The 25,549-nt window shown below is 38.7% G+C and overlaps 1 protein-coding gene across 2 annotated transcripts; it reads left to right on the forward strand.

Moving 5' to 3' along the window:
* Positions 1-575: 575 nt before the first annotated feature.
* SEC23A (SEC23 homolog A, COPII coat complex component) lies at positions 576-24,402 on the forward strand. Of its 2 annotated transcripts, XM_072338225.1 has the most exons (22): positions 576-730; positions 949-1,110; positions 1,835-1,995; positions 5,135-5,376; positions 5,542-5,599; positions 5,869-5,955; positions 6,918-7,154; positions 7,245-7,324; positions 7,722-7,866; positions 8,210-8,368; positions 9,189-9,304; positions 9,425-9,548; positions 10,678-10,758; positions 12,339-12,428; positions 13,682-13,788; positions 14,836-14,989; positions 15,651-15,728; positions 16,260-16,421; positions 17,657-17,743; positions 18,631-18,786; positions 19,410-19,475; positions 23,019-24,402. In XM_072338225.1, exons 4-22 carry the CDS (start codon positions 5,156-5,158, stop codon positions 23,106-23,108), a joined length of 2,298 nt encoding a protein of 765 aa, XP_072194326.1. In that variant the 5' UTR covers positions 576-730; positions 949-1,110; positions 1,835-1,995; positions 5,135-5,155; the 3' UTR covers positions 23,109-24,402. The 2 variants fall into 2 exon arrangements, with proteins under 2 accessions (XP_072194326.1, XP_072194325.1); XM_072338224.1 differs by lacking the exons at positions 576-730; positions 949-1,110; positions 1,835-1,995 and adding an exon at positions 2,152-2,285.
* The last annotated feature ends 1,147 nt before the right edge of the window (positions 24,403-25,549 follow it).

The raw sequence follows: 25,549 nt of genomic DNA on the forward strand, positions 1-25,549 counted from the left end.
TTCCTGAGCCGGACGGGACCTCTGATAACCACATTTAGGCCCCGCGTCATTCTCACGTACCTTAGCTTTCGCAAGTAGTTCTTCACAACTCCCCCATTGATAACACTGTCTGTTCCGCCCGTGGAAGGGCAGTAATAATTCTTATCCCTTCCTTGTCACGTCTAGAGACCTACGCTGAAAATTAATTGCCTAAAAGGTAACTGCTGTAAATCCAAATGTAGTTTGGATGAGGTTTCATTTTGTTTCTGGATGGGTTTATCTAAATGGTAAGGGGCTGGATCCCAAATCAAAGCAGCAGTAGCACTGAGGTGGGTTACTTCTCAGGTAAAAAGCAGAGGGACGATGCTGTAATTATTGAAATAGTGTATATTGTCCCTTATTAAACTCCTGTATATTGTTGTTTCTTAGTACAGCGTGTCATCAGTGTGCTAAGTGCAGCCCATACAGCAGAACAACAGAACTCTTACACTGGTCTCAGTTTTGTCCTTTATTTTTCCATCAGACTGTACTTCAGCAGTTCCAAACAAACATCAGCCTTAACTCCTCCTCTCCGCTGACCTTTTATTTGCTTTAAGGTGTTTCTAAATCCACTTACGTGTAACAAGGAGTCCGGATCTCACATCCTGGTTGAGTGCAACAGCTGCAGTCATTGCTGGAAATAAGTCCAGCTAGCCCAAAGCCACAGCGATGGCCCCGGGAAAGCTGACCAACAGTCAAAGCAAAAACACCGGTGAGTCAAACTGAGGAGTTCTCTTCTAAAGCTTTGGTAATATTCAGAAGTTCTATTTTTCTATCTGTCACGGAGTCGAGTGACTTTGAACAGAAAGAGATTCCAGAAATGCAAATGTTTTGGTTTGGTTTTGATATGTTTTCTGTAGTGGGACATATTTTTTCTGGAACTTCTGATTGATACCGTTTAAGCCAAATAACTTTGCAAAATGATTGCAGGCAATCTTCCAACAAAACGGGCACGGATTTTACCAGCGATGTCGATGCAACAGCTGGTCGGTGGAATTCAGTGGAAGAAGAGGAATAAGCATCTGGAGCAGAGTATCATGGCTGTTTCTCAGCTGCATAGCCATTGCAGAGGTGTCCTTTTCCACATAGAAGGTAAGCTGCTACCTGTGGGCATGCACTGCTGCCTAAGAACATCTGACACGTCAGCAGTGTTGCCTCTTTGCTCCTCTTGGTTCTAGCACCTGCAATACTTTCCTTGAAGCTCAGAACACCGGGTTGTCCTTATGTAATGAAATTTAACTGTGCCAACAACTCATTGGAAATACCATACAGCTTTTATGTGTAAACTTTCCAGTTCTTCCTTCTTCCCTCTTAAGCTTCTTTAAATATTCCAGAGGCCTCTTGTTGTCATTGACAGTGACATTCTGGCTTTGTCACGGGCCTCTTTGCACTGCAGCTTTCTGAAAACATCCAACCGAGTGTTTGAGTGCTTCTGAAAATACAGTGGAGGTTCCATGTCCTTGGCACCATCCAGCTGGATACTCCCACAGCTGGCATTGGGACTCAAGGGCAGCGAGCATTAAAATCCTCCCTTTCAGATGTGCTTTTGTTTAGCTGCTCATGTTTGTAGACTAAAGAAAGCTGGCAAACAATACTGGGGATAGGAATGGTATAGAACCCAGAAAAGCAACAACAACAAAAAAGACAAAACCTGGATTGTACATTCAGGGCTACATAAAAATTTCTCTGAAGATATTAAATAAATATGCGTTATACCTTTAAGTATTTCTAAATGTGAGATAAAATATTGTCACAAGCTGAAAGTCACCACAAATATTATATTAATCTATTTCCCCCCCTGCTTCCCCCCCCCCAGGAAGCCTGAGAAAACACGTAAACACCGGGAGGCGAAGCTCCCTCTAGTGGCTGCAGGCCGTCATTTCCCAACCACTGCTGGGAGGAAGATCGAGCTTTTTAGGAGAAAGCTCGAAGTCGAAAGGGAAAAAGCAGACAACCAAACGCGAGCCCCTGCGGACGGTAAGGCAGAGAGCGGCAGCACGGGCTGTCTCACATCGCTGCCCGCTGCTAAGGGGACGGTCAGCCCGAGCGCGGCGCGTCCCGGCCCGGTCACAGCGAGGCTCACCCGCAGCGGGGAAAGGCGTGAAGCGGCGGCGCTCAGCCCGCCCCCAACCCCGGCCCGCCGCTCTCTGCCCCTTGACGTGGCGGGGACTCTCCCATCAGCCATGTTGGCTGCGTCGGCAGCGCTGGGGCGGCTGCGTGCGGGGTGGGGAGAGCCGGAGCGAGGCAGGCGGCGGCCGGGACGCGGGGTGAGCGGAGCTCGGGGAGCGGCCGTGGGATCGCGGAGCACCGCGGGGAAGAGCGCGGGCGGGGTCTGCCTGCCTCCCTTTAGCCGCTCTCAGCGTAGGAGAGCCGGAGGACTCCCCAGGGCCGAGAGCGACTTGTCAGCGCTCCCCGCGGCTCGCTGGGAAGCGCCCATTTCCCACGCGGGGCCCTGCCGGCAGCCACCGAGAGCTCCTCGGCTGCGGCCACCCGCTGTAAAGGGCGGCTCGGCCCCGGCGGCGACTGCGTTCTGCTGGAGCGGGGCTGCGTCTTGCCGAGCCAGCGGAGGGGAGGGGGCTGCAGCGGGACCCTACAGTGCGCTCTGAGCTGTGCGAGCGCTGTGTTAGGGAGGCCCTGGTGCGGGTGGGTTTGTTTGCATATTCGTTTATTTGTTTTTACACTTAGGTGTGTTCTTGTATACCCAGATGGCTTCTTTTAAAAACTCCCTGATAAAACTGGGTAGGCAGGTATGAAGGATGGCCATGTTTGCATAAACAAGTGAAACTTGGATTCTTTATCGGTTTGACAGCTTGTGTCCTGTGGCATTCTCTTCATACAGACCTCCTGGAGCTGCAGCAGATTTGTACTTGATATGTTAATAACTGTAGCGATAGGGTCATGGCTTTTGTGTGTGTGTGCTTCCAAAGCTCAGTGGATATTATCTTATTGACTTTCTGTGTTGGGACGTGTTTACGAGTGCTGTGTAAAGGTGCTGAGTTGAACCAGGAGCTCTGAATGGTCTGTTTTGGAGATACTGTGTGGTTACTGTTTGCAGTTCTGCAACAGCTACTGAAAATGATGTAGCTTCAAAGCCATGCATTTCAACGCTATTCGTTTGGGTAGAGGGTGGCTTTCTGCGTGGTGATTTGTCTGCTGGTTAGACAATCCTTGCTGTACTTTTGCCCTCAGTCAGAGTAATTGCATTAATACTATTGTTTATCTCAGCGTGACACCTCTTTACAGTCAGCTTGTGATTCTTTATGCAACTCAGGTGTGGTTTATTTGAATGTGATACAGCATGAAAGTGCCACGGTGCAGGGATGGGAGGAAAGCTCAGCCCCAGCAGTGGGAGGAGACAAGCCAGAAAGTACTGTTAGCCTCTTCTGAGTGTCTGTCCTGCAGCACAACACAGTGCTACCCCCAGCTCGGAGCTGTTGCTGTTCAGCTGTTCTGAAATCACTTCTCTGTGGTTTGCTGAGGTTGGCAATGTGTATTTTGTGGCTCTCAGGCAGATGGTGCTTTTAGTGTCTAGCCTGTAGATCAGGAGCATTTGCTCTTCTTGTCTAATGTTACAGAGCTCCACACGTGTCCCAGAGAATCTGCATGGATGGCAGTGAAAACCTTACTAAAACTGACTTGTCACACAGCGAGATTCACATCTGTTATAGGTTGAAATATGTAAGCATTATTTGCTTTTGAGGGGGAATTTGAATGGCGGAATCACAGAATATCCTGAATTGGAAAGGAGCCCACAAGGTTCACCAAATCCAACCCCTGTCTCCATGCAGGACCACCCAAAATCTAAACCCAGTGTGTGAGAGCAGTGTCCAAATGTCCCTTGAAGCTCTGTCAGCTTGGGGCTGTTCCCACTGCCCTGAGGAGTGTGTTCCATGCCCAGCACCCTTTGGTGAAGAACCTTTTTCTAACACCCACCTGATCCTTTCTTGTTGTTCCATCTATTATTAATAACCCCCTTGATTTTTAGCAGATTCTGTCTTCTGAATAGGAATTATCTACTGGAAAGTAACAGCATTTAAATCAGTAAACCCAATAAATCTTTGCTGTACATGCATGTACTTTCTAGGTCACACAGCACACTGATGTTTGTACATTGCCCTCTGTGGAGCAATAAGTGATAAGATAAAATAATGTCCATGTCAAGCTATTTCAAATGTGTCTGGGTTTAACATGGAGGAAAGACTTTGAACTCCAGTGCAGAAAGTAGGAATTGACATTGCAGTGTGTGTGGATGTGGAGCTCGTGGAATTTGTAGCTGGTTCATATGGAATGGCCAAAGTGGCCTCTGTTGCAATTTTCTCAGTCTTCTGAGGAGATAATTTTAAAAGGAGGGATCATTTCAGTTTGTGCTTGTAGCTGGGACTCTTTCCTCGCTTGTATTTTTGTGGCACTACTCCATTTCTCAGGGGTAATTTTCCTTCACCTTTTACAGAGAACAAGGATGAATTAATCTTGATGTATTAGGAGCCAAGCTTATTGTGTTCTGCATTCTCTTCAGATCCTAGGCTACCCTTTCCTCCAATTGAATTGTTTTCTATCTCTGATCTCTCTGGCTTCTGAGTATGTCTTTCCCCTTGTATTTTTGTCCATTGCCCGATGGCCTTGCAGCTTCAGTAGAAGCAGCAGTGGAAACGTTCCTGCGTGCGGAGTTCCATGTGGCTTCCTGTGCTGCAATTACAGTGCTGCATGGATCTGCTGCTGGTGTCAGTGAGATGCTCATGTAAATGGTGACAGACCGTTATCATAGTGCTTGTGCTACAGTATGGAGAGTAGTGATTGCATCTGCAGAAAACTGCAAGGGGGGATATTTTATAGCTAAGTGTGTATCTAGTCTTTGTTTATAGGAGCAGTTTTGAGGGTGCTTTTTGCAGTTTTGATCACTTGCGGATGGTTGATAATTTCCTAGTTATATTAACTGTGAAATGTAGGTTTTTAAAATGGATTATGTTACTCTGCTTTGTTAAAAGCTATCTCTAGAATCGAGCTATTAAGTTAAACTACAATCTAGGAAACCATATAAGTTTTTATCTGTCATATAATCCAAAGATTTGTGTTTTAAGTCACTCCACATTCTACTAATGATTATATTTTATTTCAGTGAAACCCAGAGGAGTTGATCATGACAACCTTCCTGGAATTTATCCAGCAGAACGAGGACAGAGATGGAGTTAGATTCAGCTGGAATGTTTGGCCTTCAAGTCGTCTTGAGGCCACAAGAATGGTAGTCCCAGTGGCTGCCCTCTTCACACCACTGAAAGAACGGCCCGACTTGCCTCCTATTCAGTACGAACCGGTTCTGTGCAGTAGGACCACGTGTCGAGCTGTTCTGAATCCCTTATGGTAAACCTAATATATTCATTTTTATTATATCAATGTTTTTTCTTACAAACCAATATTTAGAATAGTGCTGATTTAACTTCATGTGGTTTTGAAAAATTAGAAGAAACATATTCTGGAGTCATGTTTTTTCATACAATGTAAACTTTTCTTATTGTATTTTTATAGCCAGGTGGATTATCGAGCAAAGCTCTGGGCTTGTAACTTCTGTTATCAAAGAAATCAGGTAAGAAACAAAGCTTTCAGTACACTTAAACCCAAACCACAAGTTTGTAAGGTGAAAATGAAAAACTCTCATTTATCAAATCATAGTTGTGAGCTCAAATTGACAGCAAGAGCATAACTGTATCTTCAGAGATTGCATTGAGATTTTTTTTCATGTTAGCAACAGTGAACATCTGCTGCAGAAAAAGAAGTAGTCCATACATTTGTTTTTGGTTTTGATGAGGTTGTAATCTTTTGTTTGTACTCAAGTGTTGATGTTTTTATTTGCAGTTTCCTCCTACGTATGCTGGCATATCTGAAATGAATCAGCCGGCTGAGCTTCTGCCTCAGTTCTCTAGCATTGAATATGTAGTGCAGGTAAAATCATTAAGATATTTAATGTTATCTATAAGCTAACAATGTACAAAAATAATTAATTTTAGTTAATCAGTGCATTTTAATGACTGTGTCCATGTGTGCATGTTAGTAGATAGGTGGTTTGTTATCAGTTGGAAATGGAAAATGTAACTTCTTTGTGAGAACACAAGTGTGACTAACAACACCTTCTTTACTGCTGCTGCTTGCTCAAATGATTTTGACTCAAATGGTTGATTTAAATCTCATTAATTATTTGGATTTAAGTTTGTAATTGAATAATTATGAGTTGGAATTGATTTAGAGAAAACAGCTAATACTTGTTTGTTAGGATCAAAAAAGAGTTGGAAGGACTGGGAACAAAAAAAGAATGTATAACCTAAAAGGGCAAACTTGTGGTCTCTACTTTTGATAATTACAATTTCAGACTTCAGTGAGGCACTGAGATTATGGAAAAAAAGCTGAACAGAATCTGTATTTTGCCAGCTCTTTTACCATAAAGTAAAGGAAATGTTTGCTCATAGTGCAGCAAAATTTGTTGAAAAGGAAGAGCTGTTGGTTTTTAGGTAAAATCCTATTGAATGTTACCCGATCAGAATCTTCTATAGTTTTGAATAACTTATTACTGTTATCTTCATTTTGAGCTATAAAAGCTCACTATTTATTAAATGGTTTGTAAAATTGGAACATGCTTTAGAATTATCTTGGCATTCCAGAAAGATTTTTTTTAGTATTTATTTGGTTTTTGTTATAGAGTTCATGGTGAAAGGATTTTGTTCCCCTTTGGCCTTTGATACCAATTATTATTTGAGGGGTAAGAAGGAGATAATTTAGATCGAACATTGATGTTATCAGTATGATTAAAATATCAAAACTTACCCAGAACATATTGTATTTGTTCATTTTTGATCCTGTAAGGATTATAAGATTTATTTCTCATGTGTTGATGTTTGTATTTCTTAAAGCGTGGTCCTCAGATGCCCTTGATATTCCTTTATGTTGTGGACACGTGCATGGAAGATGAAGACTTGCAAGCTCTGAAGGAATCGATGCAAATGTCGCTTAGTCTCCTACCACCAACTGCATTAGTAGGTCTCATTACCTTTGGACGAATGGTGCAGGTTCATGAGCTTGGCTGTGAAGGCATTTCCAAAAGCTATGTCTTCCGAGGAACAAAGGACCTGTCTGCAAAGCAACTGCAGGTAAGACACAAACACAGAAAGAAGTAATGAAGGTGATGAAAATACGCTGTAAACAAATGTTGTACTGAAATCTTGTGCTTTTGACTACAGGAAATGCTAGGACTTACAAAGGTTGCTGTTTCACAAGTCGGTCGGGGTCCTCAAGTGCAGCAGCCACCACCTTCTAACAGGTAACGTGCATAAAACATTTAAAATCTCACCTTGGCAGTACCCATTTACTGGAAAACTTATGTTCTTTTTTTTCACTCAAGTAGTGACACTTGTTTCTTTTTGAGATTCATAGATGATTATCTGCTGTGTTCTTTTGACTAGATATGGTTCTTTCTGGATAGTGGCTGTACTTTGGAGTCAGCAAGCTTTTATTTTACAAGCTCTTTGCTGAACTTCCGAAGCTGATATGCTGCCTGTACAGTACTGTTGAACTGCGTTGTCTTGGTGAGGCAGAAGCATTGCTCTGAATCTAGAATGGTGTCTAATGTTGCTCAAAGAAGAAGACACATATTCACAGCTAGTATAATTTGTATAGAAAAATTATAATCTAAATGAATTCCATCTATTTGTTTCCAGATTTTTACAACCAGTGCAGAAGATTGATATGAATCTTACTGATCTTTTGGGTGAACTGCAGCGAGATCCTTGGCCAGTTCCACAAGGGAAAAGGCCCTTGCGTTCCTCTGGAGTGGCTCTCTCTATAGCTGTAGGACTTCTTGAGGTAAGAGCTTGAACTACACTTGTGCTACTTATGTAAATAGATTGTTGTTGCAGAAGAGCCCACATAACCAATATGTAAAAATTTTAATTGATGCATATTAGATCTGTATGACAGTTGTGATTAATATCATGCTATGCACACATAGAATAGTTATGTGTTTAAATATGCATTTCAGTGAGGCAAGTTTGAGAGTTTGAATTAGCAAGGAATTTGAAAAAGTACAGTTAATGTTAAAATGATGATTAAAATCTAATCAGCATGAAAAATGCCTACATTCTTCTGTCTGTAGCAAAAAAATAAGTAGCAAAAAGTGTTTGTCTCATTTGTTTTATGTTTCCTGCAGTGCACTTTTCCTAATACTGGTGCACGTATAATGATGTTCATTGGTGGACCAGCTACACAAGGACCTGGGATGGTTGTAGGGGATGAGCTGAAATTACCTATAAGATCATGGCATGACATTGAGAAAGACAATGCTAAATATGTTAAAAAGGGAACTAAGGTAAGAGATGATATTTTAGGTAGTTACCTGTAATTAAATATTTACAGTGCTTGGCAGTGTAAAATACTGTTAGTAGAGGTAGTAAACACATAGAGAGGTGGGAATTGTGTGTTTTGATGTAACTACCTCTGAATAACTGCATATCCTCATGAGTTTTTCCAGAAATTTCAGCATATTGGCTTAGGAGTTTGTCCAGCTCTCATTAAAATTCTTCAGAGTGTTTCCCTGATTTAACTTGGAGCTCATCGTGTTACTAAATGGTCTATCTGGAGTAAGGCTTTCTACTGCTACAAAAGCTGCTTAAGACTGTTTCTTTAGATGGAGGGAGGATTAGTCGGTAGTATTTAGGCACAGTTCATTTCATTCTAAATGCAAACTTGTGCAGGTGAACTGCATCCAGAACCTTTTGAATCCATCTTGACTGATTATAATGGGAGCTAAATTATTAGCTCAGTCACAGGCATCTGTCATTGTAGACTCTTGAGATTAGAGAAGTAAATTAAATTCTGTGAGTTGGATCTACTCCTTAATGTACAGTTGGAAAAGAAACAATCAAGGTCGTTTTCTAGTTGAAACAGCAACTACTGACCTGTCTAGTGTGTGCTGAGTTCTCAGCTGTTCATAAAACGAAACACAGATGTGGACAATTCCAGTTCAGAATTAACATCAGGAAAAAATATACTTCTATCTTTTATTAGATGATATGATATGAATAAAATCTGATGCTGTTTTTGAATAATTTGGGCAGTCAAGGATGTAATGTGAAGTTGACAGTTCATGTCATAAATTGCTATAAATAGTATTTTCATCTCTCATTTAGCATTTTGAAGCCCTGGCTAATCGTGCTGCAGCAAATGGTCACGTTGTTGACATATATGCATGTGCATTGGATCAAACTGGCCTTCTGGAGATGAAGTGCTGTCCCAACTACACTGGGTATGTGACCATTCAGTTTTAAGTAATCTATGAAGAAGCAAACTTCTTCATTCCCATGTGCTAAATAATTGCATAATGTATCATCTATTTTAACTTCAGATTGTTCTTTTTTGTGTCTAGTGGCTACATGGTAATGGGAGATTCTTTCAATACATCTTTATTCAAACAGACCTTTCAGAGAGTATTCACAAAAGATATGCAAGGACAATTTAAAATGGGATTTGGTGGCACACTGGAAATAAAGGTAAGAAAAAAAAATGCAGTGTGTTAGTGAAGCATTACTATTAAATTTAGCATTTCTATCCTTTAAGGAATTGATAGGAAAAGGCTAAAGTGATGCATCAGGATTTGAGTGGACGTGGCTGTTAACCAACGAGTTACCTTTGTGCAGTTTTGCAGTTCTCCGCATGTTAGTTAGATATAGGGTTAATTCCCTGCATTCAGGGACAGCTAGAAGGGAAACTAATAAAACTAGTCTGTTAGAAATTCAGAATACGATATGCTTATATCTTTGGTGTCAGTAGTGAGTGTTTCTTGGATTTAGGTCAAAGCTGCCTGTATAATGCAGCAAATATTTCATTTTCCATTTCTACTAGAATCCATTTTGGCACTTCAGCAGTGCTCATTTGTATCTCCTGTCTTTTGAGAAGCTTAGAGCTGGATGTGTTCTAGGTTCAGGTGTAGCCTTCAGTCATCTTTCTTGGGAAGTATTACGACATTGTCTTGTAGAAGAATATGTGGTGATTTTCTTGTTCAGCAAAATCCTGTTTAAATTTTCGCTACCAGGACAAATAATGGAACCTTCTTTTTTTTTATACAAATGTTGCTGTGAGTTTTGTTGGGAGATCCCAGAAGATGCAGTAAGACGGGCTCAGCTATAGAGGAATGCACAGATCACTTAAAACAGTACAATTACATTGCAAGAACGTAAATGACTGGATTATCCTTTTAGATACAGAGAGTGAATTCACTGTAAGATACACACAGACTTACCCTACAAATCTTCAGTTTTAATCTCATGTTTTGCATAGTATGACGATTTTGCTGGGAAATAGACATGATGCAATATGTTTTCTAGATTCCCAGATTTATGAATAACTGGACTTTTCCTCTGTGTTTTAATTTATGTTCATACTGTTATTTCTGACGTACTTATTATTAAAGCAAATATACCTAATTTGGTGTAGAATATGACCACGTGAAATGATTGTCTAAGTGTATCAAGCATTATTATATGTGTAATATAATCTATATGTATAACCTTTCCTAAAGGTGTGAAGAGACTGATATGCATTAAATTTTTCATTAGTGATAAAGTAGGGCTGAGTTTTTAGTGTGGTATATTAATGTGTGTTTTTCTTTTAAATATGAAGACTTCAAGAGAAGTAAAGATTTCTGGAGCTATTGGACCCTGCGTATCTCTAAACTCTAAAGGACCCTGTGTCTCAGAAAATGTAAGTAAAATGTGATGAAAATGAAGGTAATGTCCCCTTATGGAAAAGTGGGATTTAGGATTTTTGGATCTGAAGAGAGAGAGAATGGATGAAACTTTCCTGTAAAATTGTGTTCAGTTTTCACAAGTTTTATATTAAATACAGTTAAGGGCTGTTCTTTGGATAAGCTCATGTTCACTGCTAGATTAGGTTTGAATTGTGTCAGACGTTGCAGGTCCGTTATTGCTTGGTTATAGTTGTTCACTGGGTGGTTGCTTTAAAATTACTATGGTGAAGCCATATGTTGGTGTGACAGAAATCAAGTAGAAAGTGAGTTAATATGCTTTAATGTTAAAAACATGTTTGGGAACATCACTCTTCCCATTAGTATTTCCGTTAGCTACTTTACCAAATATGCATTTAATAATTGTTTTGAGTATCCAGCTATTACAGGCTTCTGAAGTAACTCCCTTAAATTTATAACAGACTTAAGTCATTTGTTTATCAAATATTTTATCAAATTATTATTATCAAATATAGTTATTAGAGTTTAATTTTATCTCTTATTGCTAATAAAAAACAGCTAATACAGGTAAGTGATGTCTTAACGTCAAAATTCTCTGGTTTTGTTCCTAATAGGCTCTTCATTGCAGAGCACTTTACAGTGTGCAAGTGCTTACAAATGGCATCCTCTGAAGCATTTGTCACAAATATGTTTTTTTCCTGTGGCATCTTTGTGAATGAAAAATCTCAATACACAGATTTTTTTTCTCTTGGTGGTCCGGCACAGATTCTCTGCCATCATTGAGTGATTGAGTAAATTACAGTACAGTTCATAATGTTCCCCAGAAGCAATTAAGTGTACAGCTCCCTTTTTAAGCTGTGTATTTAAATCATAGTGGGCCATAGAAAACTTAGTAGCTCATTCATGTCTACTGCCCTGCATTTACATCATAATTAATTTATATTCCAGAAACCTTCTTTGTTGAGGTTATCTGAATTAAAATTTTTGGGATGAAATGTGTGAACTAAATGTAGATATATGCAACTCACTAGTTAGCTGTAATACTTGGGACGTGGTGACTGTTGGTAGTGTAATTCTCCTTGAATATTTTGTTTGGTTTCACTTGTTCCCTTAGAAATGAAACTTAGTTTATTTATTTTCTTGTTGTTGAGTGTGCTGTGTTTCTGCTGGGCCCGCCCACTGCTCACTGGTGAATTTTGCCCATATCTCTCAATGCTGTCTTTTGGGACTGCTTCAACCAGGTGTATTAATTTTTTGATTCATGTTTCCTTTAAAAAATTTTTTTATCTTGCTTTTTCATTTTTTTTCCTGATTCCATCTAATTACCTTTCTAATATCTTAAACTTTTTCAAACCATTATCTTTTTTTCATTATTATTTTTTTTTAATGGTTCCTGCATTCGACACCGTAGTTGTCTTGCTAGTGGCGTTATTTTCGTCTGAGATGATGGCAGAGTGAGCAGGGAAAAAACTTGTAACAGAATAATTGTGACACATTGTCCGTAATAGGTAGATGCTATGTTGCAATTGTAATAATAATTCTGTTTTGTAAAGTTGTTATATGAATCTGCTTACAGGAGATTGGAACAGGGGGTACCTGTCAGTGGAAGATTTGTGGACTTAATCCTACTACAACACTTGCACTCTACTTTGAAGTAGTCAACCAGGTAGTACATGTTTGTCTACTTGTTTATTGATTTGATTTGATTGATTGATGAAGCAGTCTTTTTGCTTTTGGTCTTTTTATCTCTTTTTTTCTTTGTCAAGCACAGTAGTAGATATATGAATGATGTTACTATTCTGTAACATTGAAGTTAAGGAGATGGACATTAGCAGATTTATGATGAGTTAATCTCCTTCTTGATTAACAAGTGAGATTCAGAGTGCTTTAGCAGTTTTGGTTAAGGTTCATTATTTAAGTCCATGTATTTATTTTCAGAACATTACATAGGGATATACTGCAGCAGAATTATATTTGAAGATCCTATAATCTATTTATTTAGAAGTACTTTTCAGTATTTCTGTATAGTTACAAGGTAATTACTACATAATGTTACCACTTAATTTTGGTTTTGGTGCTCAGTTTGTAAATAAAGTAAGTAAAGATTGGCTTAATGGAAACAAATGAGGGGCATATAGTCTGTTCTCCTCTCTCCCACAGGGAGGTTTTAAGGAAGAACCTAAAAACATGGCAAGCAAATGTGCTGTTCTCTTTGAGCACTTTCCCTTCCTTCAGGTGTTTGCTGCTCAGGAAAGCAGTGAGCTATGTATTCTGTGTACTTAATATGACAAAGTTGTAGGTTTTAAAGCCACAGCTTACCGTAACCATTTTTATTTGCTTTTTATATATCTATTTTAATAAAATTTTATTACCGGCTCACAGACTGCTCTGGTAGTGGTATAGTCAATGTTGACTGTCCTTTTGAAATTACTTACCTTGTTGGCAGTATCAGAAATCTGTATTTCTACTGATCAGTGTCCTGAAATTTCATGCCTAAATTCCCGTCTATATGTTTCAGTTTTACTTTATGGGATTAATTTGTTGACTTTTTATAATGATACCAGTTTTCTTGTCATGTGATTCCGGGGTGTTCAGATACAGTTGTTGATTTGATTGGATTCTAACGCCATCCTCTTGAAAATATTGTTGTTTGTGAAGGTGTGTGGAAGGAGAGAGAATCTTTAAAGGTATTTAGTGTGCTCCTTTTATGCCTGAACAGTCTCCAGGCTTATTAGCTGTGTTTAGTAAAAATACTAGGTATGGTAAAAGCGTCAGTTAATGTATTTATAGAATTTCAGATGCCTTTTATTAAGATTTTTATCGTATTCTATCCATTTGCTTGTTAATTTTCATGTTACGCTGCACGAACTTGGCAGCCTCCTTCATGTATCATCTTTATCTTTTTCCTCCCGTGTTTAGCACAATGCTCCAATTCCTCAAGGAGGACGTGGTGCCATCCAGTTTGTGACTCAGTACCAGCATTCCAGTGGGCAGAGACGTATCAGAGTGACCACAGTTGCCAGGAAGTATGTGGTTTTTCTTTCTTTTTTTCTTTTTTTCCTGTGACAATACAAATACAAATTGTATTTGAAGAAAAAAATACATATTTGCCTTTCAGTCTTCAGATTTTTATAACCAATTCACTGTTCTGGGCTATTGAGTGCCACAAATGGTGAAGACAACTTTGAGACAGTTGCCTCTGTTATATTCTGTGGGCTCTTTCCTCTCCAGGAGGTTGCAGTGGCTGTATGATGATGTTTTGGTAGTGCTCTAAAGACGCATTTGCATCCACGTGGTTTTAGATAAAGGGGAAACATTGAGTGAAATTCTGTGGCCTAAACTGAGGAGGTGATGAGGCTTAGGGAATGGTATAAGGCCACCTAATGCCATAATTTTTGGGTGTTGCAGTTCAGAGGCTTGTATATACCCGTTCTTCTTTGTGTAATCTTTACCTGCAGCTTCCCTGGTTCAGTTTACTTGTCAGTTTTGGAAAGCGATATATAATATTACAGAGACGTTTTCCAGTGTCAAATGATGTTTGCTTTAAAATGAAGATTTTTGATTGATTAATTTGCTGGAACATTCAGATGTAAAAAAACAAACAAACACAGGAAAGAATTGACATTGCTGTTGATGAGTGTCATGTTAACATTTGTTGTGTTAGTAAAATCCTCTTGGTGACTGTTAACAGAACAGAATAATCGTGCACCATGTAAACTGAGAATAAGCAATTAGATCCCAGAACATGTACACAAGAAAACTGTGAAGATAAGTGACTAACTTTGTGGACAGTGTTTTCTGTAACTTAACTTTTCACAATTTGTCAACTTTAACTGACTGTTTTATATGGGTATGTGGCATTTCTGTAAAGGACATTTCTAATTAGCTTTTTATTTCTTTTGTTTTGTGGAGAGAGAGAGTTTGTTCATTTATACCCAGTAGATTTTTGAAGCTTCAGCATGAGATTGTCTGCTCTACTGTTAAGACTGTTCTCTGTTTTTATTTTGAAGATGTTTATTTAGAAGTTGGGATCCTTTCTTTCTGATGCAAATATGTGTATTTTTCTTTTGCAGCTGGGCAGATGCACAGACACAGATTCAAAACATTGCAGCATCCTTTGACCAGGAAGCTGCAGCAATTCTCATGGCTAGATTGGCAGTGTATAGGGCAGAGACAGAAGAGGGGCCTGACGTACTTAGGTGGCTGGACAGACAACTTATACGATTGGTAAGAAGAGCTAAATTAAGAGTTAAATTGTTTTCTTCATTCACCAGTATTCAGTGCTTGTTTCTTAAAAGTGGGATGAGGGGGGGGAAGTATTTCCACAAGTGGATATGCAGAATTATAAGAGAATTTTCATTTTGAATGATGAAAGAGCAGCTCTATTTTTCTTTAGTTTATTAGTATCTCCTCAGCATGTGGTCACTGCCAGCAACTGAGAGAAAATCTAACATAATGCTAGCAGTTATTGGACGTTTGTAGGTTAAATATTTTAAGCAAAAAACTGTCAAAGTCCTCTTTATTTTCAAAAATTCAGTTTTCTTTTCTGTTTGTTTTTGCTTATTATTTCTTTCCTGTAAGTAGCTTTAATTTAAAAATCCTAATAGTGATGTTCTTTGGAAATGTTTAATCATCTAACTCTGCCTGGTAATTGAAATGAAAAACAAAAAGCCATGAAAGCCTCATATGCACAATCACTGCTTGTTAAGAAAAGAATTGATGTTGATGTTGGGTTTTTGTTTATTTGTTTGTTTTGCTAGGCTTCTGTTTGCTTACAAAGATGTAGGCTCCTCAAATTGTATGCTTATTGAAATTGAACAAGCTTTCAGTAATGGCGTGATGAAGCTGTTATGTTTCTGAACTTAGATACAATTTTCTTTCACTCCAGTGTCAGAAATTTGGAGAATATCACAAGGATGATCCCAGCTCTTTCAGATTTTCAGAAACCTTTTCACTTTACCCACAGGTAAGTAGGAAGGTTTGTTTATATTAGAGTGAAAAGACCTTTTGTGTTGTAACACTGGTAAATAGCGGGATGAAGGTTTAGAGGCGTGAGAACTTGTGGTTTGAGATGAAGGCCATTTAAAAAAGAAGAAAAAAGAAAGGAAACAATACCAACTGTAATCAGAGAGGAAAGAAAGAAAGGTGATGCAAAACATAGCTGCTTACCAGTAGCACCCAGCCATTCCCTGAGCAACAGCAGCCTCCTGGCCAGCTGCCTGCAGTGTTACTGTTGTGCATGGATGCCATAGGGTATGAAATATCCTGTGGTCTCTTTGGACCTTGTGATCTGGATGTACCCCTCTCCCGGCTTCTTGAGCACCCCTGGCTTATTCGCTGGTAGGCTGAGGTCCGTTCCAATCTTTATCATTCTGTATTTTTGTAATTCTGAGACTTGTAACTCAAATTTGCTTTGGCATAGGATTCTTGTACCTTGTTTTCCTGAAAACTTTTCTCACTTTATATGAAGTTCAAATAAATGATTTTTGTTTTGCAGTTCATGTTTCACTTGAGAAGATCTCCTTTCTTGCAAGTTTTTAACAACAGTCCGGATGAGAGCTCTTACTACCGTCACCATTTTATGCGTCAGGATCTAACACAGTCGCTTATCATGGTTCAGCCCATTCTCTATGCTTACTCCTTCAATGGACCTCCAGAGGTATCGTTATGTGTATCCTAATTCTAGATTCAAATATGTGGTTTTCAGAGAGAGATGTGTTGTCCTCACTGTCATACAAGTTACAAAATATGTTGTTGTAAAGTTTTTTACGTGAGAAACTAGAACAGAGCGTATCTCAGAATTGTAAGGTAACAGTCTTGAGGGAATTTCTTGAGGGAAAATTAAACAACTGTTCTTTAAAAAGTATGAAACTCCATCCACCTCAGTACCCTCATTGAAGCCTTCTGAGTATGACGTGGTTAGCATATTTAGTACAGAACTTCAGACATTATAATGGCATATGCTGTATAAACCTAAAATGAATAAACCTGAAAACACTCTTCTGTAAAACATACAAAAGATGAGTTAGATGGGAGGCAACAAAAGTAGTCAGGAAAGAAAGAGCAAGGAAACTGTGACAGTGAAAGTAAACTTAGTAGGCAGCTGGAACCTAACTTTTGTTGGGATTTTTTGATGCCATGTTGTGAGGATAAAGACTTCTAACTGTGGAATTTAATTCAAGGTAATGAGGTGGTTTGTGAGGAGCTGCTTAGCAGTGTGAGATCATTCTCCCATGTGGGTGATGCAAAATGGAAACACGGTCCCACTTGATCAAAGTGTGAGCTAACGCTTCAGTGTAGAATGGCTTTTGTTTTCCTCCTTGAAGTAATATTTTTTTGCTGTCTCTAATATGACTGATCCAATTAAATCAGATGGTGCTGATTCAATGAAATCATATGATATTAACAAAGCAACACTGCTCTTAAGAAAGTGAGTTAAAAGTTTAAGTGTTAAATTAGATTTCATTAATCATCAGTATTTACTAAATACAGTGTTGGAAGATGTCTATGTTAGTAATAACTGCAAGAACAAGGCAAAAAAATCACCAAAAACCACCCAACCCAGCCCCCAAATCCCTTAATTGAATGACCACTGAGTCTTTATACACTGAAATATTGTAAAAGTTAACTGCGTTGTACGGGGAAAGCTGGAGATACTTAAAAGGCTAGAAAAGTGCATAATTTGGAAACAGCTTACGAGTTCTATTTTTGCTACTTTCATGGAGTTATGTATTCAGAATTAAGATGGATAACTATACAATGAGATTGTGTATCATGAAAACAAAAAATAGGAGCTTTAGTAAGATATGGAGGAAGTTCTGAAGATACAGTGACTTACTCAGCTTGTAATGCCTGTGGCTGCTCAATTCTACATTATTTATTTTTAAATCTTAGCCTGTTCTTCTGGATAGCAGCAGCATTTTACCAGATCGCATTCTTCTAATGGACACCTTTTTCCAGATTCTTATATATCATGGAGAGGTAAGATGTGCAATTTCTTAAATATTCCTTTTTCTGTAGGAGTTCTACACTGTGAAAGTCAAGGCCCAGTTCTAAAGCACTTCAATGCCTGATGTCATCTGCATGACCAGTACCAGACTCCTTGTTCATATCTGTAGTCTGATAGTCTAACTTGGCTATACACAGGCAGCTGGCCTTACTTGCTGTTTTGGTCCAGTCCTGTTTCTTTGGACAAATTTCTTCCTATTCTTTCACTCATTTATTTTTGAACTCTGAGTTTTCTGGGGGTAAGAAGCCATAATACAATGTTTGAAAATCATCCTTCATCTGCACTGCCCTAGAGGAATGAAACTGCTCCTGGCAGTTGAGTAGATGGACATTCCCTTGTATTTTTGTACAAATGCATGTGACTTGCTACTGCTCTCCTGCCCTAGAGGAACCAAGCTGTTGCTTTTTGCTGTTTTTCCCACCTGAGGGTTTGGGAAACGCTGTTCTGGATCTTGTCCTCATAGGTGCTCTTTTAAAGTTTATAGTTATTTTTAACAGTTTTTAATTAGAAATTAGAATCTGCATTTTTTAGGACATTATCTGGAAGTAAATGGGGTGCTCTGTTCCCTGAGGGAAGGGTAATGGAGCAGAGCATGATTATAAATCAGGTTGAGGCCTCATGGAGAACCTGAGCAAGGCAAGCAGAGCATTTTGCAGACAGCAGATGCATTCAGCCAACATTCCAGATTGTCAGACAAGTTGGCCTGAGTTTGGGCCAGAAAGTCAAGTTTCCAGGCAAGGATCCAGATGAGCAGTGTGCTAGGCCAGATGTAGAGGCATGTCTGCTGTGTGCTTTAACTTTAATGGCACGTTTTCCTTTAAGAAAGATTGATAAATTGTAAACTTCTTGCTGTTGGCAGACTATAGCTCAGTGGCGTAAATCAGGTTACCAAGATATGCCAGAATATGAAAACTTCCATCACTTGCTTCAAGCTCCCATAGATGATGCCCAGGAAATCCTTCATTCAAGATTTCCAATGCCCAGATACATTGATACAGAGCACGGAGGAAGCCAGGTATAGCCAAGTGCATGTTTTTATCATCTAGGAAGTAATGTGTTCTAATGTCTTGAGATCTTTTTATATAATAAATATACTTTTTTTTTTTTGTACTAAAACATATGTAAATAGTTAGTAAATATCTGGAATTTTAAAACTTCTGCGGAGACAGAAATTTAGTGGTACCTTTTAGCCTGATTTGTGAAACCTGTTTATTTGGTTTTTGTTTTTAACCATACTGGCTTAAACTCTCAATTGCCTTGAGATGTATAGGACAGAAAGATAGTGCTTGTCAGAGTCTTTGGACCAATCTGAAAAAATATTCTTTGTGAGTTTTTGGTTTGTTTTTTAAACTTCTAATTAATATCTTATAGATGTTCACAATTTCTTTGTAAGTGTTTAAAAAGGAAAAAAATTGCTTCCTGCTTCTTTATTAATCTGTTAGCAATTCTGCATTATGGCTATCAAGTCCAGAGAGTGGCTTTTGTTGGGAAGCTACTCATCCTTCTAACTAGGCATCTGTGCCCGTTTTTATCCACAGGCAATAGAACCGGTGTATTTTATGCATGGGTTTTATTTTTGAGAATAAGAAAATTCTTCCTGAAGAGATTAATTTGTTGCATGTGCTTTGTTTTTTAAAGGCTCGTTTCCTGCTTTCAAAAGTAAATCCCTCTCAGACTCACAACAACATGTATGCATGGGGACAGGTAAGTATGAATCTGACAATTAAGCTTGCAAATATAATTGTATGTTTTTTTTCCCCCTATTTCAGTGTAAGATTCATTCCTTTAGACAAAAACGATCTACTTTTAATTTTACTCTACTTTATTTTAAGCTTCTGTTAGGATTCTTTAATATCTGGCCATCTTTCCTAGCTCTATTTGGATTCCTTGGAGTGAGAGAGCTTAACACACTTGGAGACTGAAGGTCTCTTTTATGGCTCAATTAATTTTGAAATTATTTTTAAGGCAGATCCAAAAGGTACTGATATTTCCTTGGATTTTGGTGAACTGTTTGGTTGGGCTTTTTGAATGAATTACTTCTGTGTAGGAAGTAATATATTAACTCAAAAATGAAGCATTCTGTAGCAGCTTATTTTGTTGAGTGTTGTAACCCAGTCACATCATCCGAATTCAGCTTTTATAGTGGGAAGAGAAATACTACAGTGGCTGAATACTGGTGCAGTGTAATTTTTTCATGTAAATGTGATGGCATCGGATAGATCTTCATATTAACTGTATTTGTATTGTGGTAAAAGGTGTTTGGTTTTCAAGTCATGGCTGAGTGAGCGGTGTAGCCATTTTGTGGTGGTGTTTTTTGTCAGATAAGTTTTATCAGGGTATGTTTTCATGGAGATGTGCTTCTGGTTCCAAGGAAGATTCTGGTGGGTTAGAGCACTGAGATCCAGGGTGAAAATGCTTCAAGAGCTTGTACTGAGTCAGAGAGGGCACCATTGTGAACTGTTTCTCTTGCCTTCAACTTTGGAAGTTTTCCTCAGACTTCATGAAGTTCCTCATGAACTGTGTGGTTTGAATGGTCCTTATGTCTGTGTTACCTGGAAATTTTTTGGAGTTTTGATATTTCTTGTGGTGCAGGACAACAGCTTTCTTACTATTTAGTTAGTAAACAAATGAAGTGTTTCAAATATAAATGCAAATACAATTACTGAGCTGAACTGATCTCTAAGAAAACTGTGTCCCAGTGACACTTTTTGATACATACTAGAAAATGCAGCTTTCCCTTGTAATGTTGGAAATAATTAGTTTAGGGTAATGTAGAAAAAAGTAGCGTGCTGATCTCCCCAGTATCATTGTAATGTTTGTGCTCTACATGATAGCCTGCTTGTTTTGTAATTTTTTGGGTTTTTTTTTTGTGTGATGAAAGCTGGATAGAGTAAAAACTATGAAACTAGACATGCTGAAGGGAAATACTGAACTGAGCTGGTTTTGCTTATTATTGTCTTGAGCTTCCTGAGTTGTTTAGTGTCAATTCGTGTATTTTGTGCAAAACTGAAAGTCTGCAGAAAGTAATTGTTAGTCCACATAGACCTGAAGAGGGCACCCACACACCAGTGAGACCATGTTGCAGGAGGTGATCAATTGACTATTTTGTTTTTAACATTGTAAGTAAAGATTTTTTTTTTTAAGCTTTAGCAGATAAGTACCTTATTTGGTATGTCAAACGTTTTCAGACGGTAATGGTAAACTAATCTCATACAGCTCAATTCTATTGGCTCTGAAAGTGCGTATTGATTACTCTTGTAAGATGCAGTTCAGGTTTTCAGATTATATTGGATGTGGCATTTACTTAAGGACGCCTTTATTTTCATCTCTCTCTTTTTTTTTCTTCTCTTAATAATCTGTTGGTAACTTTGGGGAATTTGCAATTTGATGTGGAAGACATCAGTAACGCAGATCTTATCAGACGCTCAGTTAGCTGTCACTAAATCAAGTTAATTACATTTAAGTCCTCATTGTATTCCTTAGCTGAACATTATGAATGAACAGCAAACAAAGTTTAAGATGATTTGTGCAAAATCAAAGGTAATTTTCATCTGCTTTTCAGACTTGTATGTTGTGCAGCGACCCCTTGCTGTTTTTCATTGTATTTTGTTAAGCTGAAGGAAAAGTTTGTGCTTCGGTTTTAACTATCATGGATTACCATCAGCAGTCATTGTGGGGAAATTCCACTTAGATTTCTAACAGCTCCATTCCTTTCTTTCTTCTGGAGAACAATGCACTCTGTTCCATACATAAGACACAAGGTGGCAAATCGTATTCTGCAACAGAACCAAACTACTTAGCCCTTGTGGCTCCTTAAACAAGAAGAGCTTAGCTTTTGACAAGTATGGAGGAATAATATCTTTATTCTTACCCTGGCTCCAGAAGTTAATAGACAATTTAGTGAGTCTTCCTTGACAGTTGCTGTGTGGTATATCAAGTGTAATGTAATGTAAAAAGTCTTACTGCTCCTGGATCTGTGCCTTGGTCATTAACTGAGGAGTGGTTTTGACCACTAAGTAAGGAGCACCAGGTCTAAGCATCCTCGTTAGGACTTTTCTGTCTTGGCTTTGAAAGATTTACTAGAAGTTCAGATGGTTCTGATTCCATTTGGAGTTGTGGGTGATTAATACCTTGAAAAAGTTTCATGGTTTTTCTTCTTCTTCTTCTTCTTTTTTTTTTTTTTTAAATAAATAGGATTTAATTAAAACTTGTTTCAGATAATTTAAAGACAGTTGTGATGCGACATTTGCGGAGTTGACAGCTTTGCTTTATATTTAGAGTGGAAGTTTGCTTGTAGATAATAAAAACATGAACATCTTGAGCATTTGGGAATTCTGGGGTCAAAAAGCAAATGACAAGCATACCTCCAACATAGATTTCATCACTTGTAATCAGATGTAGCACTAACTTCTGATATTTCAGTGGCTTTCTTGAGGTGGCACAGAGCTGTATGTCCAGCTCACTTTGGAAAAGCTAATTGACGCTCACTTAGAATCAGATCAGATTCTCAGTGGCTTTTTTCCTTCCTTTCTCCATTTTGATGCATCTGAGCTTCAGCAGTGACTGATGCTGATTTACTGGTTGTGGTTGCTTGCACATTTCTGCTCGTCACCTTTGCTCCACTGAGATAGGAATGGTACTGAAATCGTGATGTGGAAGTTTTCGCTTTTAAACATTTGAAAATTAGAATTGGGCATTTGTGAAAAACACTGAGCTTTTTACATTTGATGTAGATACCTTGCTGCACCGCAACTCCTGCATTAATGCGGGAAAGAGGGTAGTTGTAGAATCATGAAGTAGTATCATATCTAGGTTGGAAAAAACCCTTAATATCAAGTCCAGCCATCGCCTGACACTCCCACACCACCAAATCCATTACAAAACTTTGTCCATAAGCAGTGTGTCCTCACATCTACTATACATTCAGGGACAGCTGCTCCACCCATCTGTTACAGCGCCTAACCACTCTTCCCACGAAGAAAGTCTTCCTGATGTTTAAGCTAAGCATCCCCTGCAGCAACTTGAGGCTGTTTCCTTCGGTCCTGGCTGTGATTTGTGCCTGAATTTATGTGAACTACTTGTTTGGTTGGTTGTTTTTCTTTTTTTGGTCAGAGGATGTCAGCAATGATATGCTTATAGGGTCATTCCAAACTTCAGTTGAGAGAGGTGTTTGTTGACGGAACATATGTACCTTAAAATGCTTTTTCTTCGCAATTACTCATCTGTTCTCTCTGTTTTCTTTTATAGGAATCTGGAGCACCCATTCTTACTGATGATGTCAGCTTGCAAGTATTTATGGATCATCTGAAGAAACTTGCTGTCTCTAGTGCCGCCTGAGATTCTGTAGTGCGTTATAGGCACAGATAAGCTGTAGCCAGATTTCAGCTTTTCCTCCTTTGCCTTTTTCTGTGTCTCTCTAGGCAGAATGCTCTGATATGCACAAGCTGCCTGACTAGGTGTAAAGCAGTGTTGTTTTCAAAGGAAAGCTTCTGTTATCAGCAAATGTTTTAATGTGAGCTGCAGTTTGTAAAAATGACAAGTAGTAGATAAAATTAAGTTATAATTAGAGGAAAGAGAACAGTCATTTTGATTACTGCAGTACTACAGTTACCTTTACATTGTTTTCAACAACTTTGAAACGTTTTCTCTTTCCTTCCTGAGTGGTTGAGGTTGATTATGCTGTGCACTACAAAGCCACACTGAACAATAAAGGAAATCTTTGGTGATGTTGTGCTTTCCAGACTGCCATCCGACTACTTCTACTTATTGAAATCGAGCGTAAAATGAACAAAGAAGCAACGGGAAGGTTACAAAAGTAGTATTATCTCAATCTTTTGACTTCAGTTGTGGAACTTTTCTGCAGTGATCTTATTCTTCACGTGTTGGTTATTATTTTTGGTTTTTTGTAGAAGTATTTAGCTTCAGAGAGTTCCTGTTTGCATTTACTCGAGCTGATTCTTTGGGAACAGAGGTTTTCTTCCTTTTCATGTAAAGAATTTGGGTTGAAAAAGTAGAAAAATAAACAAATAAACCCGCTATTGCACAAAGTGAAAAGCTTGAGCTGAGAAGAAATCCTACACTACAGAAATGAACTGGCAGAGCACAGCCTTGATTTTTGTCTTGGCTCTCTATGCTTTGGAAAAAAGAAGTGTATTGCTTCTCTTATTATTGCCTTATAATGTTATTAACACTAATATGTGACACTGCACTTCAGCTTTTTCTGTACCCTTTCTGTTAGGAATTCAGCAGGCTGTAGTTCTTGTTGAAACAGCGTTAGAGTGAATATGCTGTAATTAATTTGATATTTAGTTAACGCTTAATTTTTGGGTGGCTCGGGAAGTAAATTAGTAGGTTTTCCCATCAACTTTTTGAAGTTTACACATAAAACAGATGTTTACATGGCTAATACGACATTCTGAGAAACAGAGACATGGAATATTGTACTGGGCAAGAAAAATGGTGCCAAGTGTGGAGGACGAGAGTTTTGACATAGGAAATTCAATCATGTAGTGCTGTGGTAAGCGTGAGGTCTTTTTATTTTTGTAAGTTCTGACAACATTTGCTCTCCTTTTATCTAAATGAGATGAGCTCCTTTTGCCTCAGTACAAATAAAATGTTTTCTTTCACTTTTTATGTTTATTGTGCTGATTTTCTGCCTGTGCTTGAAATGAATTGTGGAAATAAAAGCTGATGATGATGAAACTGAGAATCACCTCACATCTTTGATGCCAGTTCTTATTGGAATAAAACTTACTTAACTTGTAGTGACATTGAACTGCCCACATTACTTGCAGTTTGCGATAATGTTTCAGAAGCCCTCTTCTTATTTCTTAGGTGAAACAAGTTCTGCTGTCCTCTCCTGGTAACTTAGTAACATCTTACTCATCTGCCTGCTCTAATCCATCTTAAATGCTTACATAGATCTGACCAGCTACATCAGTTTTATATCCTGCAAAGAGCACACTGGGAACAGTAACCTCCTCAATGCATTCAGCAGTGACAAAGACTGCATTGAATTTTGTTGCTCTATATCTAATAGAGACTTAGAACCATAGAGTGTTTTAGTTGAAATGAACCTTAAAAATCATCTCGTCCAACCTCTCCCTGCAATGGGCAGGGACAACCTCCATTAGACCATGTTGCCCGAAGCCCCATCCAGCCTGGTCTTGAGCCCTTGCAGGGATGGAGCATCTCCAGCTTCTTTGGGCATCCTGTGCTAGTGCTTTGCCACCCTCATAAGTAAAGAATTTTCTCCTATTGTTCTTTTAGTGTCCCATTTATTAATCTGCCAATGAGCAGCCCCACCGATTCCCTGGGAGTTGTGCTGCTTTGATTGTACTTAAAGAATGTTTCATTATTGGGTTCAACATCTCTCGTAAGGTGCTTTTCAAATTCAGTTTTAGCTCCCTTAATTTCCTTTGAACATTCACCCAGAATGTGTAGGGGATACAGCAATTTTAGGATTGATACCTGCAGGAGATGACAGTAGCCACCAGTTGTTTGCTGGATGAGGGAGTTTTGTTACAATTCTGGTAGTGAGAACCAATTCAATTTTGATGTAAAATGTGGGGGAAAGTGGCCTTTTTTAACTGCAGTTTCTACAGCACTGATGTGTCCCTACAGGGCAGTGGGATGTTGTGAATGTCATCAAATTATTGTTCGGGGAATTTAAAGAACAACAGTGGGTAAAACAAACATGGTAATGTCTTGTTTACGGTCCCTATTACATGTGGTTTCTGAAGATGGACATTTAGAACAGGCGTATCCCAAAATTGATT

This window comes from Excalfactoria chinensis, chromosome 5, assembly GCF_039878825.1.
Source record: "Excalfactoria chinensis isolate bCotChi1 chromosome 5, bCotChi1.hap2, whole genome shotgun sequence".
NCBI lineage: Eukaryota > Metazoa > Chordata > Aves > Galliformes > Phasianidae > Excalfactoria > Excalfactoria chinensis.